Source organism: Jatropha curcas, chromosome 11, assembly GCF_041381405.1.
Source record: "Jatropha curcas cultivar XTBG-Jc1 chromosome 11, XTBG_Jcur_1.0, whole genome shotgun sequence".
Classification (NCBI taxonomy): domain Eukaryota; kingdom Viridiplantae; phylum Streptophyta; class Magnoliopsida; order Malpighiales; family Euphorbiaceae; genus Jatropha; species Jatropha curcas.
Window position 1 is genome coordinate 13,822,517 of NC_143161.1, and position 20,538 is coordinate 13,843,054.

The following is a 20,538-nucleotide window of genomic DNA, read 5'->3' on the forward strand; positions in this document are numbered from 1 at the left end:
TTCAACAGCATTTGGTTCTTCTGTCTATAAGCTGCACTTATGATATTCTGTTCAGAATGAAATAGACTGCGAACCAGTCATGCATGGAATATATCTCTTTTGTATAATTTTCAATATTTTCATGAGTCGAGTCCATAGTCTGCGTTTCTATGACTCGAATTCATAATCTGTCACAAGCAAAGCAACTTTACCCGCACGCAAACCATCCTCTCATATGACAACTATTATATACTTGAGGCCTTCTCATAACCCTTTGAAGGTGGGGGTGCTAGAAGGTTTCACTAAACTGATGGGAGGTCAGTTCGATTCAAACTGAACTGAAACCAGGCCATAAATACAAACCGAACTTTTTTCATATAGACCGAACCTAAATTTGCATCTGGACCAAACCAATTGGTTCAGTGTATTTTATTGGTATTTGCTATTTCAACTATTTCAATTCAGTTTTAAGCCCAACCGATGAATTTTCTAGCCCAACCGATGAATTTTCTATGCAACAGACTAAAACCGAACAACAAATTCAATTCAAACCAAATGAAATGGATCAATTTGGTTCAATCGGTAATTTTACACACCCCTAGTTTTCACTATCATGGTGAGAGTGGTGAAAGAAACAAAACTCACATTGGTCTCCTCATGAACTGAAAAATAATTATCCACACATTAAATTTCAATCAAATCTAAAAATAAATACTCAACATGAAAAGTCAACATAATAGGCGGTACTAAGAGACATCTAATATATAAGAGCACAACCGATTCAAGAAATCGTTTCGTGTGTGGGTAAGCAAAATTGTTAGGTAGTGAGGAACATCACATAGGAGATCGAGTTAAGTCAGAAGCTGAATCAAGTAAACGTTAAAAACAAAAATTACTGATCAGCAGAGCAACAGATCAAAAGAAAGAACAAGAATGATCATAAAGGCAAAAATTACTGATCAGCAGAGCAACGTATCAATACAACAGAACAACAATAAATAAAGTCGCACGCAGAAACTGAATGCCACGGTTCATTTACTAGTAGCATCATTAAATGGCATGAGGAAGTAGAATGACAATGGAAGAAACTGAAAGCGAGATTGTTTGCATTCAAGAACCAAATCCATACAAAAAAATGATCCATGCTATTCCGATACAGGATAAGATGAACAAGATTTGCATTAACAGTGAAAAAGAGAAAAACCTACAATCTCACTTAATGAACAAGAAATCATTGCAAATTTTAATGATGTGTCTTCAAGTATTTGACTTGTTACCCGTAGAATAATTCCCATAAAAATATTTTCTAAACAAATAATTTCTTACATGGTTTTCAAACTTTATCACAATTTTTTCAAATTCATACAAGGATTAACAAATCACAAAATTGCTAGTTATTAGACAAAAATAAAATGACAGTTCGTACAAATATAAACTACTCCAGAATAACCTGTGTCTAGTGAAAAACTTTGCTGGTACAATATCAGCTTTGGACCCTGCGTACTTGAATGTGATGAGTAGATTCTCGACGCCAGATTGGTTGTGCTCCACTCTGGACGAGAGTAACATACTGCCCTTCTATCAACAGACCCTTGTTCTATAGCATGGGCATGGAAAAGTTTTAAAATTAATTTAGCTTCATAAAATGCTGATCAGGAAAACATACTGCAAATAAAAGTAACTGACCACTAATAATGCAAGTGCTTGGGAAAAGGTCTCCTCTGCATCACTTGAGAACTGCATATATATTGGCATGACACCCCGATAAAGCGACAGTCTCTGCTTAATCCTCTCTCTGACAATAAAAATGTGCCATGAGAAGTTTGAGAACGAAGAATTAAGGCAATCTCTAGATTTAAATGGCTACAGTCTGCAGTAAGTATACAGTCACAAAAGGAATTCAAACATGCAGAGTATATAGCAAATATAAAGGCAAGTTTCCATGCAGATGTGTCATTTCTGATGGGACATAGAAATGGTAATCAATGACAAGTAAATAGCACGGACATGGCATTTGAACAAATCAAGAAATGCTTGGCATCTAAGCATTTGTCCTTTCATGGACAGACACACCCTACCTGGTAGGATGCAATGTTACTGCAACAAGAAAAGAATGTGCAAAATCACACAGCTGAAATTTGGCTGTGACAATTTGCTAAATCTACCAATTGCATTTAAAATTTTTCTTTAAATCATCGGCGGATATGCACATGCAGTCACCTCACACTTGCCAACCTCGATAAAGTTTTGAACACATTTTCACCAAAATAAAGTCCTTTGGTAAGTAAAAAGTCTAGAAGTAATTTGGAAGAAAATGAAGATACTTATTGCCTACTGCTTTAGAAACTCACTCATTTGTGAATGCAAATATAGTTGATGCCGGTTGATAATGACTTAGAAGTATAGCCATGGATCCAGTTCTTGTGAAGACGATGATGGGTGTATTAAGAGTGTTGGCCATGATTGTGGAATGGAAAGCAAACATTTCACCCATATGACCCTGCAAAAGAAAGTCCTCCAGGTAATCAGACTATAAAAGATCAGCACATGGAAAGAAAAGGGTCAGTTAGAAAATTGCAACAGGGGCTAAATTTCCTTGTTTCAATTCTCATTGAGCTCAGGATCACAAACTTAATTCACATTGATATAAGATTCAAACCTATATGGTTAAACAACAATAATTTGAAAATTTAGAATAAAATAAAAATAGATATGTTTCAGTCTAATCATAACTACCTTATAAGCACTAGCAGGAGGCGTTGTGTTAACTGGCAAGCTGGACTCTGTCCTCAACGCCACTGAGTGCATGACTTTAACAGCTTTCAGTGGATACCTTTAGCCATCATTTTATTGGCCAAATTATAAATTAACGATGTGTCAAATAAATCACACAGAAGTAGGAATAATAAAAAGTTGTTGTATCTGGACAACCAAATTTCTTTTTCTCACAATTGAAGAAGAGATCTTACTCAGCTCTACATTCTTCGTGATAATTTACTAGAGCATACCAACAGCTAAACATAACTAAAATAAAAAGAATCATGGTATAATTAAGTTAGAACTAACATAATGAGGCTTCAAAATAAAATAAAACAGCTACAAGTATTTATCTGAGCACCTGAATTAACTATCAACCATGCAATAGAGAGAGCCAAAAATTTAAATTCACATCAATAAGAATTACATATCCATGCACAAAAGGAACATTTTCCAAAATATTGGTCAGATAAAAATACAATATATTTTTCTTGCAAATTACTTTTCAGGATAGTTTTTAATGAAAAAAAAAAAAAAAAAATCTCTTTTAACTTCCTATTTTAGTATACAAAAAAGACCATGCATTCATCATTTTCAATGGGATCAAGGCCTGTGGTGGTTTCTGGCTATGGTAAATAAGCCAGGTTGCATGCGACCACAGAAGTTCGGCAGGGCCAATAGTTGTTAAAGGCACAATATGCATAGTCCCACCCAAGAGCTTAAGCATTAGCTAGGGTTTCAAATAATGCTGATGACATGATGCATGTTACAAAATGTAAATATCATTTCGAAATTGGAATGTCATTGAATTCTGCCAACAACCCAATAACAGCAATCACAAGGAATGTCACAAGCACATACCAGTATTCATACCATTGAAAGTAGTTTTTTCACTCGTTCTACCTTCTATTGAGGTCATGCTACACACTGTCCTCCCACTTTTCTTTCTTTCACAACCTTAAGCAACTTATTTTGACCCTAAAATTCTTGATATTTGACCTCAATGTTCAATTACAAGGTTCGTGAGTATATAAGCGAGGTATCTTGGCCAAAAAAGGGTAATTTTCAATGATCTTTTTATTTTATCTTTCATTATTTTGGCCCAGCAAAAATAAGTAATACTCCCTCTTAGCAGCAGATCCTTTTTTTTTTTTTTTACAGGGTCAACACATAAAAAGGGGTCAAATGAGCACTAAAATGAATTTAATCGGGTTCATTTAGACACATATATATGTATATAAAAAAAAAAAAAAAAAAAAAAAAAAAAAAAAAAAAAAACAGAGGGATCAATTGACCCGTCGTTTTATATAATGGATCTACCACAGCTCCCACTATTGTTTTGTTTTTACAGGGATCAATTGACCCGTCGTTTTATATAGTGGATCTACCACAGCATACACTATTGTTTTGTTTTTACAGGCAGAAGAACCCACATTAGAACAGCACAGCTAACATCTACAAGCAAGTTTCAATTAAGGTCTAAGCTTATTACAGTTTAAGATATAAAAACACGTCTCAAGTATCATTGAATAAATTTATTGATCATCAAATGAGCCAAGTTCACTTACTTTCCATGGGCAGTTTCTCCCGAAAGCATGATTGCATCAGCACCTTCACGTACTGCAATTGCTATGTCTGAAACTTCAGCCCTTGTTGGTGTAGGATGATTAATCATGCTCTCAAGCATGTTTGTAGCTACAATAACTGGTTTCTTCATACTGTGACACTTTTTAATGATCTCTTCCTGTTTTAAAACAACAAAGTTTGATTAAACAATAAATTTCAATGTTTTTGAACTGAATATAAGTACCATATTTAAACTTTGGACATGAGTCATAACATAACAAGGCATGTGCATCAATCAGACTCAATAAGGCCACATGCGGGAAGATATAGTAGTCACCTTCAATGATTTAGCTCACCAAGTAGTATGATTTAAGAATGCAAGATAAGTACAGGGTTGCTAGAAATAGAATGCAATTTAGCTGGACTTCAAAAATAATCCTAGGACCTTAAGGGGGGAGCGGGTGTATTGGAGTAAAACTCCGTTAGATTTTAAAAGACTTTAAAATTCCAATTGTATTCAATTTAGATTTTTTTGGAATCAATTTAAATTTTGTGGTAGTCAATTCAAACTCTTATAAAATCCATAAAAATCTTATGGTATTCAGTTATGACTTTCTAAAAATCCATATAAATTTGATGGTATTCAAAAAATTACTGATTTAGAAGGATTTTATAAAATTATTGATTTCATTGGATTTAGAATGCTAGGTACAAATAAAATAGTCATTCACAAATCCATCCTCCAACCCAAACACTTCAAAAATCTTTTAAAATTTAACGGTCTTAATTCAATACATCCCCTTAATAGGGATGGAAGCGAGGCGCTACCCGCGAATTTTAAACGACATGTGTGGGTATCAGTTTAAAATTTTACTACTTGTATCTGTTCTAAACCCATTTAAATATTCATTTAAGTACCCGTATTCGAACATGTTTAAATTTTACCTGTATTTGTCTAAAACTCGTTTAAAGTACTTCTTAAACAGGTAGGACACCGCGAATCCTAAACTATCCAAAATTCAAACTTATTTAAAAATAATTTTTTTACTAATAATGGATAGGGTACCCACGGGTACTCATTACCAAACCCGTTTAATATAACGGTTAATGGATAGTGGGCATCCAAAGATCTATACTCGTACCTTACCCCAATCCGTTATAGGTAGTAATTTCACTACCATATCCACTACTAGTAATTTCACTATCCACATCCGTTTCAAACCCATTTATACTACTCATTTCCTCCTTAAATGAATCCTCTTTAAAATGATCGGAGCAGAGGGGTTACCCTAAAATACCCGAACAACTTCCATCTCTATCCTTTAAAGTGTAAAACAATGTATTAATTATTGGATTAGTTTCGAATTAATTCATATGCTGAGAATTTGATATTTTGACAAATATTAATATTAATAATACTGAAAATTTTTTAGAATTAATTTGCTTATTTCTAAAATTTTTATAGGTTGATTTCAATTAAATAATGATTTAATCAAGTAAAAAAAATTGGAAAAACTTTGAAATAGTCGAGAACTGAAGAATACAGTCTGTCATTGTTGTGACCAGAACACTAGGCTCTCTGAGCTGCAGGCAGTGGGCTGTGCATCAAGCCTGTCTCAACGCCACCTCCTTGTGCGAACTCCGGCAACCAGCGAAGGTCCTAGTTAGAGGTGATTGCTGGTTTTCGATTTTAAATTATATATATACCTGAGATTTTCCGATAAGACAGTCGTCGCCTAGTCAAGGGACGAGAAGCATGTGGTCTTCCGACCACATCGCGACTGTTCTAAGAGCACAGGATGGTCGTCGACAATGCGGCCATTGTAGGCCTTTCACTTTCGACAACAATAAGGTTTTAATGAAGAAAAAACGATTTTGGAGAATATGACTCCTTTTTGCTTTTTGGTCCCTCATTGTTTTGCAGTTTTTCAATTGGGCTCCAAAACCTTTTAATTTGTTCAATTAGGTCCTAAAATTAATTTTGTTTGGATATATATAAATCATTGTAATTTTATCAAACTCAATCAAAATCTTTATAAAAAAAAAAAAAAATTCCACCCATCCCATAAAACTCTATGTAGAATTATAGTAAAACATGTGGAAATCTTACGAAATCCTTCAATTTCGTCAAACTCAACAATTCTTTTAAAATTTAACACAATCCTGATCCAATACACCCTCTTTAAGAATTCGTTATCAATCAAAATTGTTTAGCAAGTACCAATGTAACTATCTCTGTTGTGCTTCAAGATAAACTTTTTCTATATTTGGTTAAGTTGTGAACCTGAGGTTTAGCCTTAGCTTAACCTTTTACTTTCCACCTTTCAACAACAAGCAAGGAGAAATCTGACAGATACATTAACATGCATTTGAAAGTTTGCTTTTAGTAAAAGCCCAGACACTTTAATTTACCTGCAACAAAGGGACTTCCTCAATTGGAAGTTCAGCACCAAGATCTCCACGAGCAACCATTGCCTATAAAAAAAATGAAGTTAAAATGCAAAAGGACATGATGATAGAAAACAATGGATAATAAGTTCCTGAAAGTCTAATATGTTTGAAAAACAGCATTTGGGTAAACGTACACACACAGAGAGTAATAGTCCATTTAAAACTAACCCCATCAGATGCAGATATTATTGAATAAAGATTCGGTATGGAGTCCGCACTTTCAATTTTTACAGTCACATGAATGTCGGCATTGCAGCCTACATGGGGTTTGTGGCAGCTTGATTAAATAAAGAAGAAAGAAGTGAAACCAAATAAAACTGACTTGAAGACCATATCACAATGAAGAAAATACTCTACTTTTGAGATAATCTTTCAACTCATGGACCACTTTTGCATCCTTCACAAAGGAGACTGCATAGAAATCAACTTGGTTGTCGACCCCAAATTTGATATCTTCCCAGTCTTTGTCTGTCCAAAACGACAAATGAAGTTGAACATTCTAATTAAGAGAATAAAAGATAGCTAACATCAGCAATATTATTATTCAAAATCAGAACAAAATATACCTGTAATTGAAGGCAGATTTGCACTCTTTCCACGCACATTTAAATGACGCCTGGATTTTAGTTCTCCACCATCAACCACAACACATTTAACTGTATCCTTTGTCTTTGACTTCACAGCTAATGACATCATTCCACCTACCAGAGTCACAGAAAACAACTCCTCATGTGTTGCAAACAAGTGGCAATCAAGGACTTCATCAAATGAAATATAGAACGCAATTCAAAAAAAAAAAAAGCCAGAAAAAGGAATATAGAAGAATAAAAAGGAATATAAAGGAAAAATAAGGTAATGAGTTGGCCCAATATTTTGCCAATAAAAGCTACCTCAACTAGAAAAATAATTCAAGTTTACCACTCAGCAGCCTTAAAAAATTGCACAAATAATAGATAATCCGAATCTTCTTTATCAATCCCAAGTGTATCTACTTCAATTACTGAATTCAGCAATTTAACGGAATTGCAAGAGTTCAAATGTCAGTAATCCTCAAAATCACATACTCACCTTTTTCATAGAATAATACATTCTATAAGTCAGAAGATCTGATACCATTGTTTTTCCACTACAAATGCAAATCAAACCTCCTAGATAGAACAGTATAAAGCAACTTAGCCGCTCAGCAACATAGACAAAGTGGACCCACCAAAATGGTGAATAGCTCAAACTCCCAATTTTTAACAACGGTCCACTCAAATTCTTGTATGGAAGGCATCCCTACTGTAATTCAATGTGGGAAAAATATTATTAAGTATGTTTTCCTCAATAGGGTCACATATATGTACATGTACAAGATACTATAAACTTAATAAGAATCTAATTGCTGACAGAACTCTATTTACAACTAGTCCTTAACACTCCCCCTCGAGTTGGAACATAGATGTTAATCATGTCCAACTTGTTACAAAGATCCAACTTGTTACAAAGATAGTTAACAAGAGGACCATTTAGAGCTTTTGTTGAAGTGCTGGCATTCTGTTTCATCAAATATTTTTCTGTTTTATCAGTTTTCAATAACACTGCTGGAGTTCCTAATTTCCAGCCTTAGAATCTCAGTTTATTATTTTGTGTTATTTGGATTCCATTATTTGAGGAGAATCTGTTATTTCAACTTGTATAAATTCTCAATTACATTGAAGTAAAATATATCTTCTTCCTCTCATATTTTTTAATCTTTTAAATTTGTTTCTGCTGAAACTTTCATTAATTTAGCAGATACATTGTTTCAACAGTGGTATCAGAGCCACATGGTCTTTCGAGACCTGCCTTTTAAACATTTAAACCTTTTAAACCAATTTTTTAAACCGTCTTTCAATCCCTCTTCTCTCAACCTTTTAAAACCAAAACCAGCCACACAAAAATATGTCCTCCAGTAACCTTTCTATCAACCCTCCTGAAATTTTCACAGGTGAAAACTACCAAATTTGGTCAGTAAAGATGCAATGCTATTTGGAAGCCTTTGATCTTTGGGAAATCGTTACTGAAGACAAACCAATTCCTCCTTTACCCAGAGATCCAACTCTAACTCAAATCAAGAACAATTTAGATGAAAAAGCCAAGCGATCGAAGGCGAAAACACTTATCCAAAATTCTGTTGGTGAAGCTATTTTTTACAGAATTATGGCTTGTAAAACTGCAAAAGAAGCTTGGGATAGACTGAAACAAGAATATCAAGGCAGCGATAGAACAAAACAAATGCAAGTGTTGAATTTAAAGAGGAGTTTCGAGGCCTTAACCATGCAAGAAGATGAAACTCTTGCCAAGTATACTGATAGAATTTCTTTGATTGTCAACAATATTAGGCTACTTGGTGAAGATTTCCCCGACAGTCGAATTGTCGAAAAGGTACTTGTGACCCTTCCTGAGAGGTTTGAGTCAAAAATCTCTTCTCTAGAAGAGTCCAAGGATCTTAATAACATTTCATTGGCTGAATTGATGAGTGCTCTTCATGCACAGGAGCAGCGAAGACTTCTAAGGCAAGACAACACCATAGAAGGGGCATTTTCTATGCATAAACAGCATGCTGAAAAAAGCAAGAAGAGTTCTAACCAAAAGAACAAAGGCAATAAAGAAGGGTCCAAACAGAAAAAATTTCAACCTTGTTCTCATTGTAAAAAAACTACTCATCTTGAAAAATTCTGTTGGTGGAGACCAGATGCAGTATGTGGCAAATGCAAACAACTTGGACATGTTGCCAAAGTCTGCAAATCAAAGAAAGATGTTCAAACCCAACAAGCACAAGTGGCGGATGATGTAGATGTGCAGGAGGAGCAAGCTTTTATGGCTTTCTGTCTTTCCAACGATGAACCGGAGGTACATGAAGAGCGAGCTGTTGTTGCTTCTTGTTTTTCTATTGATGGTGCAGGTGATTTGTGGCTTATTGATAGTGGGTGCACTCATCATACGTGCAAAGATGATTCTGTATTAAGCACTCTTGATGAAACTTATAAATCTAAAGTGAAGATGGGTAACGGCCAATATATTAAAGTTGAAGGCAGTGATTCAGATACTATCCAAACTCAATCAGGTATAAAAACAATTTCTGATGTCTTATATATACCTAAAATCAGCCAAAATCTCTTGAGTATTGGACAAATGCTGGAAAAAGATTATGCTTTTGAATTTAGAAAGCGGAAGTGCACAGTTTTTAATCCTGTAGGAGAAAAAATGTTCTCTGTAACAATGAAAAAAAGGAGTTTCTTTATCAATTGGGAGGAAACTGATAAGCATGCATTTACTGGCACCACCTTCAGTAAATCAGACTTGTGGCACAAAAAGTTTGGGCATTTCAATCAAAGAAGCTTGTGGCACAAAAAGTTTGGGCATTTCAATCAAAGAAGTTTGTTGGAGATGAAACAAAAAGATTTAATTCTGAAGCAACCAGAATTATGTGTGATAATATCTCTGCTGTTTCGACGGCAAAGAATCCTATTTTTCATAGGCGAACCAAGCACATCAAGATTAAGTTTCATTTTATTAGAGAAGTTCAACAATCTAATGAAGTATTACTTGTTACCTGCTTATCTGAAGAACAATTATCTGACATTTTCACAAAATCCTTACCAAAAGAAAGATTTGAAGCTCTGAGGAAAAATATTGGTGTTTGTCATCAAAATGCCATGGAGGAGTGTTGAAGTGCTGGCATTCTGTTTCATCAAATATTTTTCTGTTTTATCAGTTTTCAATAACACTGCTGGAGTTCCTAATTTCCAGCCTTAGAATCTCAGTTTATTATTTTGTGTTATTTGGATTCCATTATTTGAGGAGAATCTGTTATTTCAACTTGTATAAATTCTCAATTACATTGAAGTAAAATATATCTTCTTCCTCTCATATTTTTTAATCTTTTAAATTTGTTTCTGCTGAAACTTTCATTAATTTAGCAAATACATTGTTTCAACAGCTTTCTCCTAACTGTTCACTTGTTTTAACGTGCCATGTAGAGATAATACCGTGTTGTATCTTTTTACGAATGAAATGACAATCAATCTTGATGTGTTTTGTTCGTTCATGAAATACCGAATTTAATGCAATGTGAAGAGCAGCTTCATTATTGTTGAGAGAATATATTGTAATTGTATTTCTTGTATCTCATCAATCAATTACATAGGTCTATATATAAGGAATTCCTATGCTACCTAGCTATTTAGGAATACAAATCATAAACTAATTAGGAATCTAACTCCTAATAGAACTCTATTTACAACTAATCTTTAACACTCCCCCTCAAGTTGGAGCATAGATGTTAATCATGCTCAACTTGTTACAAACTACTACTTTCAGCAAAGCACAATACCATACTCAGCAACTGTACCCACTTCATTATAGCAATAAAGAATCCCAAACCAAATAGTAGTAGCTGAATCGAGACAACACACTTAGGTTGTCGAAACAAATCTCACTGGACCAGAAAACAACTCACAAGGCTGTTTCCAGCTTCCATAATCAATGCCTCAAAGAGGAAGCCTAGTAGCGCAGATATTCAGAAACGCAGCAAAGGAAACTCTGGCAAACGGAGCGAACCACTGAAGGCTAAGAACACAATGCAACTCAATGGGGTTGCACTGCTCTCGACAAAGGAGAAGGTTCAAAAGCAGAATACCCATAACTGCAGCAAAGGTGCATTACCAAACCCTAATGCAATAAACAATCACTAGAAAATCACCGAAAATTACCTAAAACAATTGTCACAACAAAGGAAAAGATAGGTTTCCACGGCAAATTAAAGCAACAACAGTAGCAGAAGACTGCCCGACACAGCTGCAACAGAATCGCAGCAAACAAACCTATTGAATAAGCCCAAGAATAACGATGCAACTCACTGGGTTGCACGTCTCTCTTCTAGTCAACGCCGGAGAGAGGAACTAGAGTGAAAAAGACCACTGGACATGCGCCAGCGCATAAACCAGAGGAGGAAGAAAGAGGTGACGCGTGGGGGCCATTCACTTGGAATCCAGCAATCGGATTCTGGGGAGGCACTGATCAACGGCTGGAGAATATCCTGAGGTCGGTGGTGAGACAAAATACTAACCCTAGAAAGGCTTCCTAGGGTGGCAATGGCTTCTCGCAAGGGAAGTTTCGGGAAATTTCTTTTTATTTTTTTATTTTTATTTTTTTTTTTTGAATGGAAGGCTCTGATACCATTTTGAGAGAATATATTGCAATTGTATTTCTTGTATCTCATCAATCGATTGAATAGGTCTATATATAAGGAATTCTTATACTACCTAGCTATTTAGGAATACAAATTATAAACTAATTAGGAATCTAACTCCAAATAGAACTCTATTTACAACTAATTCTTAACAATTATCAAACCATAACTTTGCAGGCAAGGACAACTTGAAGCCAATTTCCTCTAACAATTTATGAATCCAAATTAATTCACAAGTAGATTGTGTCGTAGCTCGATCTTCTGATTCAACACTCGATCGTGAGACTACATTTTGTTTCTTGCTTCTCCACGATATCAAGTTTCCACCCACAAAGACACTATCCTGAAGTTGATCTTCTACCAACCTTTGAACCTACCCAATCCGCATCTGAAAACACTCAATGCCAAATGCCCATAATTACTGTAAAGGAGGCCATGACCTGGATTACCTTTGAAGTAGCACAAAATTTGTCCTAAAGCTTCATAGTGGATAACAGTAGGAGAAGACATAAACTGGCTTAAGGCGCTCATAGAGTAAGCAATATCCGGAAGTGTTATCGTAAAATAATTCAGTTTGCCCACCAATCTTCTATACATCTCAGAATTATCAAATAGCTCACCATCAATTGAAAGTTGCAAATTAGGAGTCATTTGAGCATTGCATGGCTTGGCACCCAACTTTTCAATTTCGTTCAGTAAGTCAAGGACATACTTCCTTTGAGATAAGAAGATGCCTCTCTTACACCTAGATACTTCAATACCCAAAAAATACTTCAATGATCCTAAGTCTTTTGTTTGGAACTGAGTCTGGAGAAATGACTTGAGTGATGTAGTGCCGGCTGAATCACTCCCTATAATAACAATGGCATCAACATAAAGTACAAGTAGAATCAAACCAGTCTTAATATTTCTGAAAAATATAGAATGATCAGAAGTACTCTTCTGCATGCCAAATTGGTGTACCACATTGCAAAATCTACCAAACCAAGCTCAAGGACACTGTTTTAGGCCATAAAGAGATTTGCGAAGTTTACACACTTTACTCGACTCCCCCTGAGCAACAAAGCCTGGTGGTTGCTCCATGTAAACTTCGTCCTGAAGATCCCCATGAAGAAAGGCATTCTTAACATTCAGCTGATGTAAAGGCCAGTCAAAAGTAGCTGCTAAAGAAATAAACAAACGAATAGAAGACAATTTGGCTACAGGAGAAAAAGTATCAAAGTAATCAAGGCTATAAATCTGAAAATAGCCCTTAGCAACTAACGAGCCTTGAGATGAGCAACAGACCCATCAGGATTCACTTCAACGAAGAAAACCCACTTACAACCAATAGCTTTCTTACCTACCGGGAGAGGCACAAGATCCCAAGTACCATTAGTATCTAAGGCAACCATCTCCTCTTTCATTGCTGCACACCAACCAGATGGGACAAAGCTTGAACAATACTTTTAAGGGTAGAAACAGAGTCTAGGTTACTTACAAAACAACGAGATAAAGAAGAAAGATGATCATAACTGACAAAAGAAGAAATAGGATAGATACACTTGCGTTTACCTTTTCAAAGAGTAATGGGAAGGTTAAGGTCTAACTGAGGAGGGATGGCACACGCTCAGGTTGAGTAGAGGGAATCAAATCTTTTGTTGAAGCAGTAGGTGGGGGAAGTGAGTCAAGAGTTCCTGGTCTCCAGGAATAAACCTGTTCAAAACAAGGGCAAGCAGATGCTGATAAGGGCAAGCAGATGCTGATGCAGGAGCAGGAATAGGAGCAGCAGATGTTGTAGCAAGAGCAAGTGCAAGTTCAGAAATAGGAGCAGGAGCAGGAGAGTTAGGAATTTGCTGGATAGAGTAGACTAAAAGTTCATCATCCTCCCCCACTCTTATATATAGGAGGAAAAAATAGAGTACTTTCAAAAAATGTGACATCCACAGAAACAAGACAACGGTCAAGATTGAGAGAGAAACAATGATATTACTTTTGATGCCGAGAATACCCAAGGAAAATGCAACGAAGGGACTTTGGATCTAATTTGGAAACTGTGGACGAACATCACGAACAAAACAAGTATAACCAAAAATATGAGGTTCAATGGGGAATAGAAGCTTAGAAGGAAACAAGACACTATAAGAAATTTCACCATTAAGCACAGAAGAAGGCATGCGATTAATCAAAAAAACATGCAGTAGAAATAGCATTAGCCCAAAAATGTTGAGGAACCTTCATTTGGAATAGAAGTGCCCTAGCAACCTCAAGAAGATGTTGATTTTTTCTTTCTGCAACCCCATTTTAGGAGTATCAACACAAGATGTTTGATAGAGAATACTATTCTGTGACCTATAAGATTGGAAGGAACTAGATAGATATTCTTTAGTATTATTACTTTGCAATATGCGAACAGAGGTATTAAATTGAGTTTTAATCTCAGCACAAAAGGATTAGAAAATAGAGAATATCTCAGAACAAGTTTTCATTAAAAATAACCAAATAACATGAGAATAATCATCCACAAAAGTAACAAAATACATAAAGTCAGTTTTAGAAATAATAGGACATTGACCCCAAACATCAGAATGAACTAACTCAAAAGGGGATGAAACCCGTGTATTGACTCGAGGAACTAAAGGTAAACGATGATTTTTGGCACATCGACAAGATTCACATTCTAAAATTGATAAAGACTGAAACTGCGAACACAACTTCTTTAAAATAGACAATAAAGGATGGCCCAAACGATAATGAACCTCAAAAGAAGATAGAGCACGAGCACAAGCCAGAGATAACGAAACTTGTTCATCCAGAAGATAAAGGCCACCAGACTGACGTCCTCTACCAATAATTCGCTTCATCAAAAGATCCTAAAACACACAATAGGTAGGATAAATATACAAGTAATTTTGCTAACAGACAATAGATTAAACGAAAAACGAGGCAAACCAAAAACAGAAACAATGGAAGAGATGGGATGCGATTGGCAGTGCCAATACACTTGACAGAATATGTGAACCCATCAGCTAGAGTAACATGACAATTAAATTGTTCAGGCTCTTTAATGAGGATAAGAGACTAGGGTTACCTGTCATGTGATTTGTGCAACCAGAATCAATGACCCACTCTGATGAGAGAGACATAAAACATGTATTAGGAGTACCAGAATTGGCAACAGCAGCAATTGAGGAATCAGCAGACTAAGAAGAACGGTATCTAGAGAGCTCAACATACTCCGCAACAGAAATTGTTACAGTGTTGTCAGAAGAAGCAACTGCAGAATCTTGAGTGGCCATACTTGCCCTTAGTGGATTATTTATCAATTTCTTGCAATACCGTTTAGTGTGACCAGGTTCATGGCAAAAATGGTAGATAATAATGCTCGCCTCCCAATTAATTGCTCCATTAATACGATTATTTCCTCCTCTTCCTCTATTTCCTGGCTGCCTAGCTACCTGATTACGACTCACGAGGGCACTATTTTCATAAGGGGAAAGGGTATGAGAGCCTACAGTACGCAGTAATCTAGCGAAAGTCTCCTGAAGAGAGGTAACATCACTACCTGAAAGAACCTGTGATTTGGTAGTTTCAAAAACCAGAGCAAGACCTACAAGAAAACTCATCACAGCCATTTGTTCTCGCTGAATCTGTTGAACCTTAACATCGGGGCTAAAAGGCAATAAAACATTAAATTCCTTGTAAATCTTCTTCAATTCCATGAAATAAGCTGTAAGGGGCTTATCTTGCTTGTTGGGCCGACAAAATCCTTTGCAAACCTCATACATACGAGACAGATTACCTTTTCTCGAGTACAAAAATTCAAGATATTCCATTAATTCTTTAACAAACTCACAATGATTAATTAACCCAACCACTTCACTGTTAATAGAATCTCGAATCAATAGAAATAACTTAGCATCTTCCCTTAGCCAACTTTGCCTAGTGTCACCAATTGGTGGATCATCAATTAGATGATCATCTTTTTCAACGCTCCTCAAATAAATTCTAATTGTCTTACTCCAATCTAAATAATTAGTTCCTTTCAGTTTATGTTCTGTGATTTTATTCATTGCTAGGATCAATTCAGTAATAATAGCTTTAGTATCTTTAGGTTCAGTACCCATTATTAATAAAAACTAAACACCCTACCAGCAACTCAGAAACAGAGATACCAAAAGAATAGTATGAACCCAACTTAAATCTGACCTTTTAATACAAATAGGGGCAAAAAAGAATAGTAGTAACCTGAAATGCGAAAGTAATTTTGACAAAACTGGGAATGCCCCTACCAAAACTTCGCCGGATCAGAAAAACAACCACCTAAGTAAACAGTTGACCTGGAGTCGAAGTCAGAGAACAAATTCCGATCGTCGGACGCGCCGCCACGTGCCAACACATGGTGCTGTAACAGAAAATAGATCAGCGCGGGAGGCCCACGCACAGCGAATCTAGTGACCGGATTTTGAGGAAACACGGGGGTAGGCGAGGAGACAAAACAGTGACCCCAAAGTGGTCAACAAGACTGACAGCAATGAGAGATCACCGGAATCTTCAATGCAAACGAGAAAAATAAATTCTAACAAGCCAAAGGCTCTGATACCATGTAATTCAATGTGGGAAAAATATTATTATGTAGTTTTTCATCAATAGGGTCACATATATATACATATACAAGATACTATAAACCTATTAGGAATCTAACTCCTAACAGAACTCTATTTACAACTAGTCCTTAACACCTTCAAAGTTCTCAATGAGAAACAAGAGTATTATAATCGCCTGCCCTCAAGTATGCAAAGTCATAACCTTGACACAATTCATAATAGGGTAGTTTCTGAAAGAGGATAATGTGGGTGATAAAGTCAATTAATACCAATATTTCACTCACAACAGTTCACAAGAATCATACCCATGCATAGTTATTAAAGGCGTGCCTGAGGTGTAATCGGTTTACTGAAGTTAAAAATCTATAGAACTACAAATCTAGATTCGGTCTGGTATCATTTTTCATCATGCCAAGCAGCCTATTCCCCTAATACTTTGGATCAATAGGGCTAATAAATATGAAATAAAAGTTTTAAGTATGAAGTTATAAAACATATTCCACCAAAGCTCTTGTACACAACACATCTCTCCATGAATCCCTCAATGTGAATTGGAAAATCACAAACATTACTGAAGTGCAGACACAATGCAACTCACCCACCAACATCCCAAGGTCAATACGAAAGATTTGTACTTACCATCCACTAATAGTATGTCTCCAACCTCAACATCATTCACAAAGTCATCATAATTGACACTGACCGTGTCTTTTGTGTTGACACCTCTTTTGATTGTGAAATTAAATTCTTGTCCCTCTTTTAGTGTAATCGGTTGAGGTACATCCCCACTTCTAACCTCAGGACCCTGCAATTGTTAAAAGAATCTAAAAGACCTTAACACTTGAAAAGTGGTCTAAATATATTTCGTTTCACAAGAAAATTAGAAAGATAGACAGCAACTAGATTTAAGTAATTTCATTATGATACATAGCTTGTTTGGCATGCATCCTGCACTTGTTGGGCAGGTTGGAGGGAGAAAATTGCATTTCCATTGGCAGCATTTCAATACAGATTGACATGTGATAAATGTGAAAGCTATGTTGCACAGAAGCACAGAAATAGACACGGGGAAATGATATTTTAAAAAATATATGAAACGGAAATGCAGGGAAAACGCGTAAACAAAAGACATAGGGACATATTTATAAATATAAAAGATAAATCATTATAAACTATCAAAGATATCCAATGATAAGTCAGCATCCAATCAACATCAATCATATCCAAAAGAAAAAAAAAAATCATTTATGAGTTCCACAATCATAAAATATAGATATTTTGTGGATTTGTATTCCGCGCTTCCTCTAGTTATTACCCAATTTATGGGAAATGGCCTCGAATGTTTATGAGGAGTTTCCAGACGTTTTCAAAACATAGAAATAGCAGCTTCCCATGCAACATGGTGAATAGTAATAGTGAAACCAGCAGCTTATCAACTTCCACAATTAACCTCAAACAAAACTCTATTTTTCTTTCTTTCTTTTTTTTTTTTTTTTTTTTTGGAGGGGGGGGGGGGGGGGGGGGGGGACGGACGGGCCGGGGGGTTGGGTTGGAGTAGAAACTTAAGGGTCTGTGCATTTGTCAGTAACAATTAAAAGTTTTTAGAATTAGTTCATATTCTGATGGTCAAAACAGAGAATTTATAAACCTTGTCGCTGTTTTAACTGACTTCAAAAAGTGGGCAAGTTTAAACCTTTCTACACAGCCATCATCAACTAGATATTTGAACTAATTAAAACTTATCAGAAAGAAATATACCTTGGTATCCAGCATTATAGAAATAACCTTGTCATCAGATTGAGCATTGAATTCTTTAACTAGATCAATGGTCTTCTGGTGTGATGCATGGTCTCCATGCGACATATTTAGACGAGCCACATTCATTCCAGCTTCTGCTAATTTCCATATCATTTCACGTGAATTTGTGGAAGGACCAATTGTACAAACTATTTTTGTTTTTCTTAGAGAATTTGAAGTTATTTTTTCCCTTCCCAATATCTGGCTACTAGTCAGAACAGAAAAATTCAGATTGTCCTACAAGAATGAAATGTATCCAGGTCACAAACTTGTAAAAGAGAAAAGAGAAAAAAACTCTTTAAACATTTGAAAGAGGAAAAACGGATAAAATTTGTGCCAGAAATATCAAATTCAAAACAATTCTAAGCTATTCTCTGAATAAGAGTTATAGAATCTCATCAATTTGTTTTATATGGCTTTACAATTAGAAGTATTCTGATAAAGAATGCCTTTTCCTCACTCAAAACGAGAAAGAAAATTACAAATTCCACACTTAATCAAAACACAAATATCACTGTCATGTTTTGAGCAATAGTCATCCTGGATTGCTCATTAGGATTTTATAGTTCTAAAGAACACAATTAGAGATAAAAGCAAAAAAACCAATCAATAACAAGAGTAAAAGAAGAAAATCCAAGAAGAAATATATATTATCAGCTATTTAAGATCTAAGTCCTCCTTAATGCTTCAAAAATGGAAATATTCATCCATTCTGTTTCTTTTCCTTTTCTCAATATTTCTCCGGAAACAAACAGCATAGAGTAAAAGAACATGAAAAGAAAGTAAACTCACATCAGCAGTTAAAACTCCATTAGCAGATGTGAGTTTCCCATGCTGAGGATTCTGCTCAGTAACCGACATCGATCTAACAGCAAAGTCTCGCTTCTGATAGAAACATCTCCTTCTATAAACTGTCGATTCAAAAAGCGAAACATCACTAAAATTTTTCGACGATGATAAAAAGAGATTATGATCCTTTGCACACGTTCTAGCAGAAATATGGTTAATAGCCGCCATTTTCAGAAGCTCAAGCTCTGGTTCTTCTGTTTTGGTTATACAGAGAGAAGTTGTAGAGAAGTTGTCCAGAGATTGACAGAGAGACAGAGAAAGAAAGAGAAGACCGATGCGTTGCTATTGAGAATTTGGTTTTGGTTTTGGTTTTTATTGTTGCAGAGCCAGACAATAAAGAAGAAGAGAGGAGAGTTTTTTGTTTGTATGTTGGGACAGTTGGCTGCGCCTGCGCTGCTTAAGGTTGATTGAGTTTTCTTTTTGTGATGGAAGTAAAAGAAGGTCTACTCCCGCACTCGCGGGTTTCGTGCACTTTCTGATTATTGTGGATCTCTATTTTCTCTTTTTTTATTTTTTAATTGAAAGATTTTTTTTTTACAGTAATGAATTGGAAGTTTCTTTTTTACTTACTTAAAAAGGAATTCTTAAATTCTGATAATTTTATAAATTTATCATAATTTATTTTCAATAATTTTATAATTTGATATAATTACATAATAATTATTGGATTTAGATTGTATAATTAATAAGTATATCTTTTCAAATTCTCAACTTATATAATAAGTATCTATTTAATTTTTATGAATTAATATAATGATTTTACATAATAATTATATTTAAGATTGAAAATGATAAATGCATTTTTTGAGTTCTCAAATTTATATTATATTTATTTTTTATTTAAATTTAGTTTATTGTAAAATTAATATAGCTATTGAGTTCTTGCTTTACTTAAATAAAATTCAATATTGACACAATAAATAACAAAATGATTATATAAGTAGAAATAAGGATAAATATTAACTCTTATTACTTAAATTACCTTAAAATTAAAAATGACGAATAAAAATTCTTCAAGGCATTTGGTTCAACTTATTGGTGATTTATTTCCAATAATTAAGTTATTGATATTTGTTAAGGATTTTAATAAGAAGTTAATAACTGATAGAAATATCTTTCACCTATATTTTGAAGTTTTTTAGTTGATTTATATCTATATTATATTTGAATTTTAACCCCTATAAATAAGTTTTCTATTCAGTATAATTTTAAAAACTTTAGTTAATATTTTTATTTAATAACACATTAAAATAATAAATTCACCATGCATATTATTATTATTATTATACAACATAATATATATATATATATATATATATATATATATATATATATAAA

General features: G+C 34.8%; 1 protein-coding gene across 1 annotated transcript; it reads right to left on the reverse strand.

The window, feature by feature from the left end:
• Positions 1 to 1,259: 1,259 nt before the first annotated feature.
• On the reverse strand, positions 1,260 to 19,600 carry PKP3 (plastidial pyruvate kinase 3). The gene is made up of 12 exons (XM_012215161.4): positions 19,144 to 19,600; positions 18,313 to 18,588; positions 17,194 to 17,359; positions 7,320 to 7,454; positions 7,111 to 7,221; positions 6,922 to 7,010; positions 6,715 to 6,777; positions 4,305 to 4,480; positions 2,716 to 2,812; positions 2,331 to 2,479; positions 1,666 to 1,774; positions 1,260 to 1,576 (listed from the first exon to the last, which is right to left on the reverse strand). Exons 1-12 carry the CDS (start codon positions 19,366 to 19,368, stop codon positions 1,463 to 1,465), a joined length of 1,710 nt encoding a protein of 569 aa, XP_012070551.1. The 5' UTR covers positions 19,369 to 19,600; the 3' UTR covers positions 1,260 to 1,462.
• Positions 19,601 to 20,538: the final 938 nt, after the last annotated feature.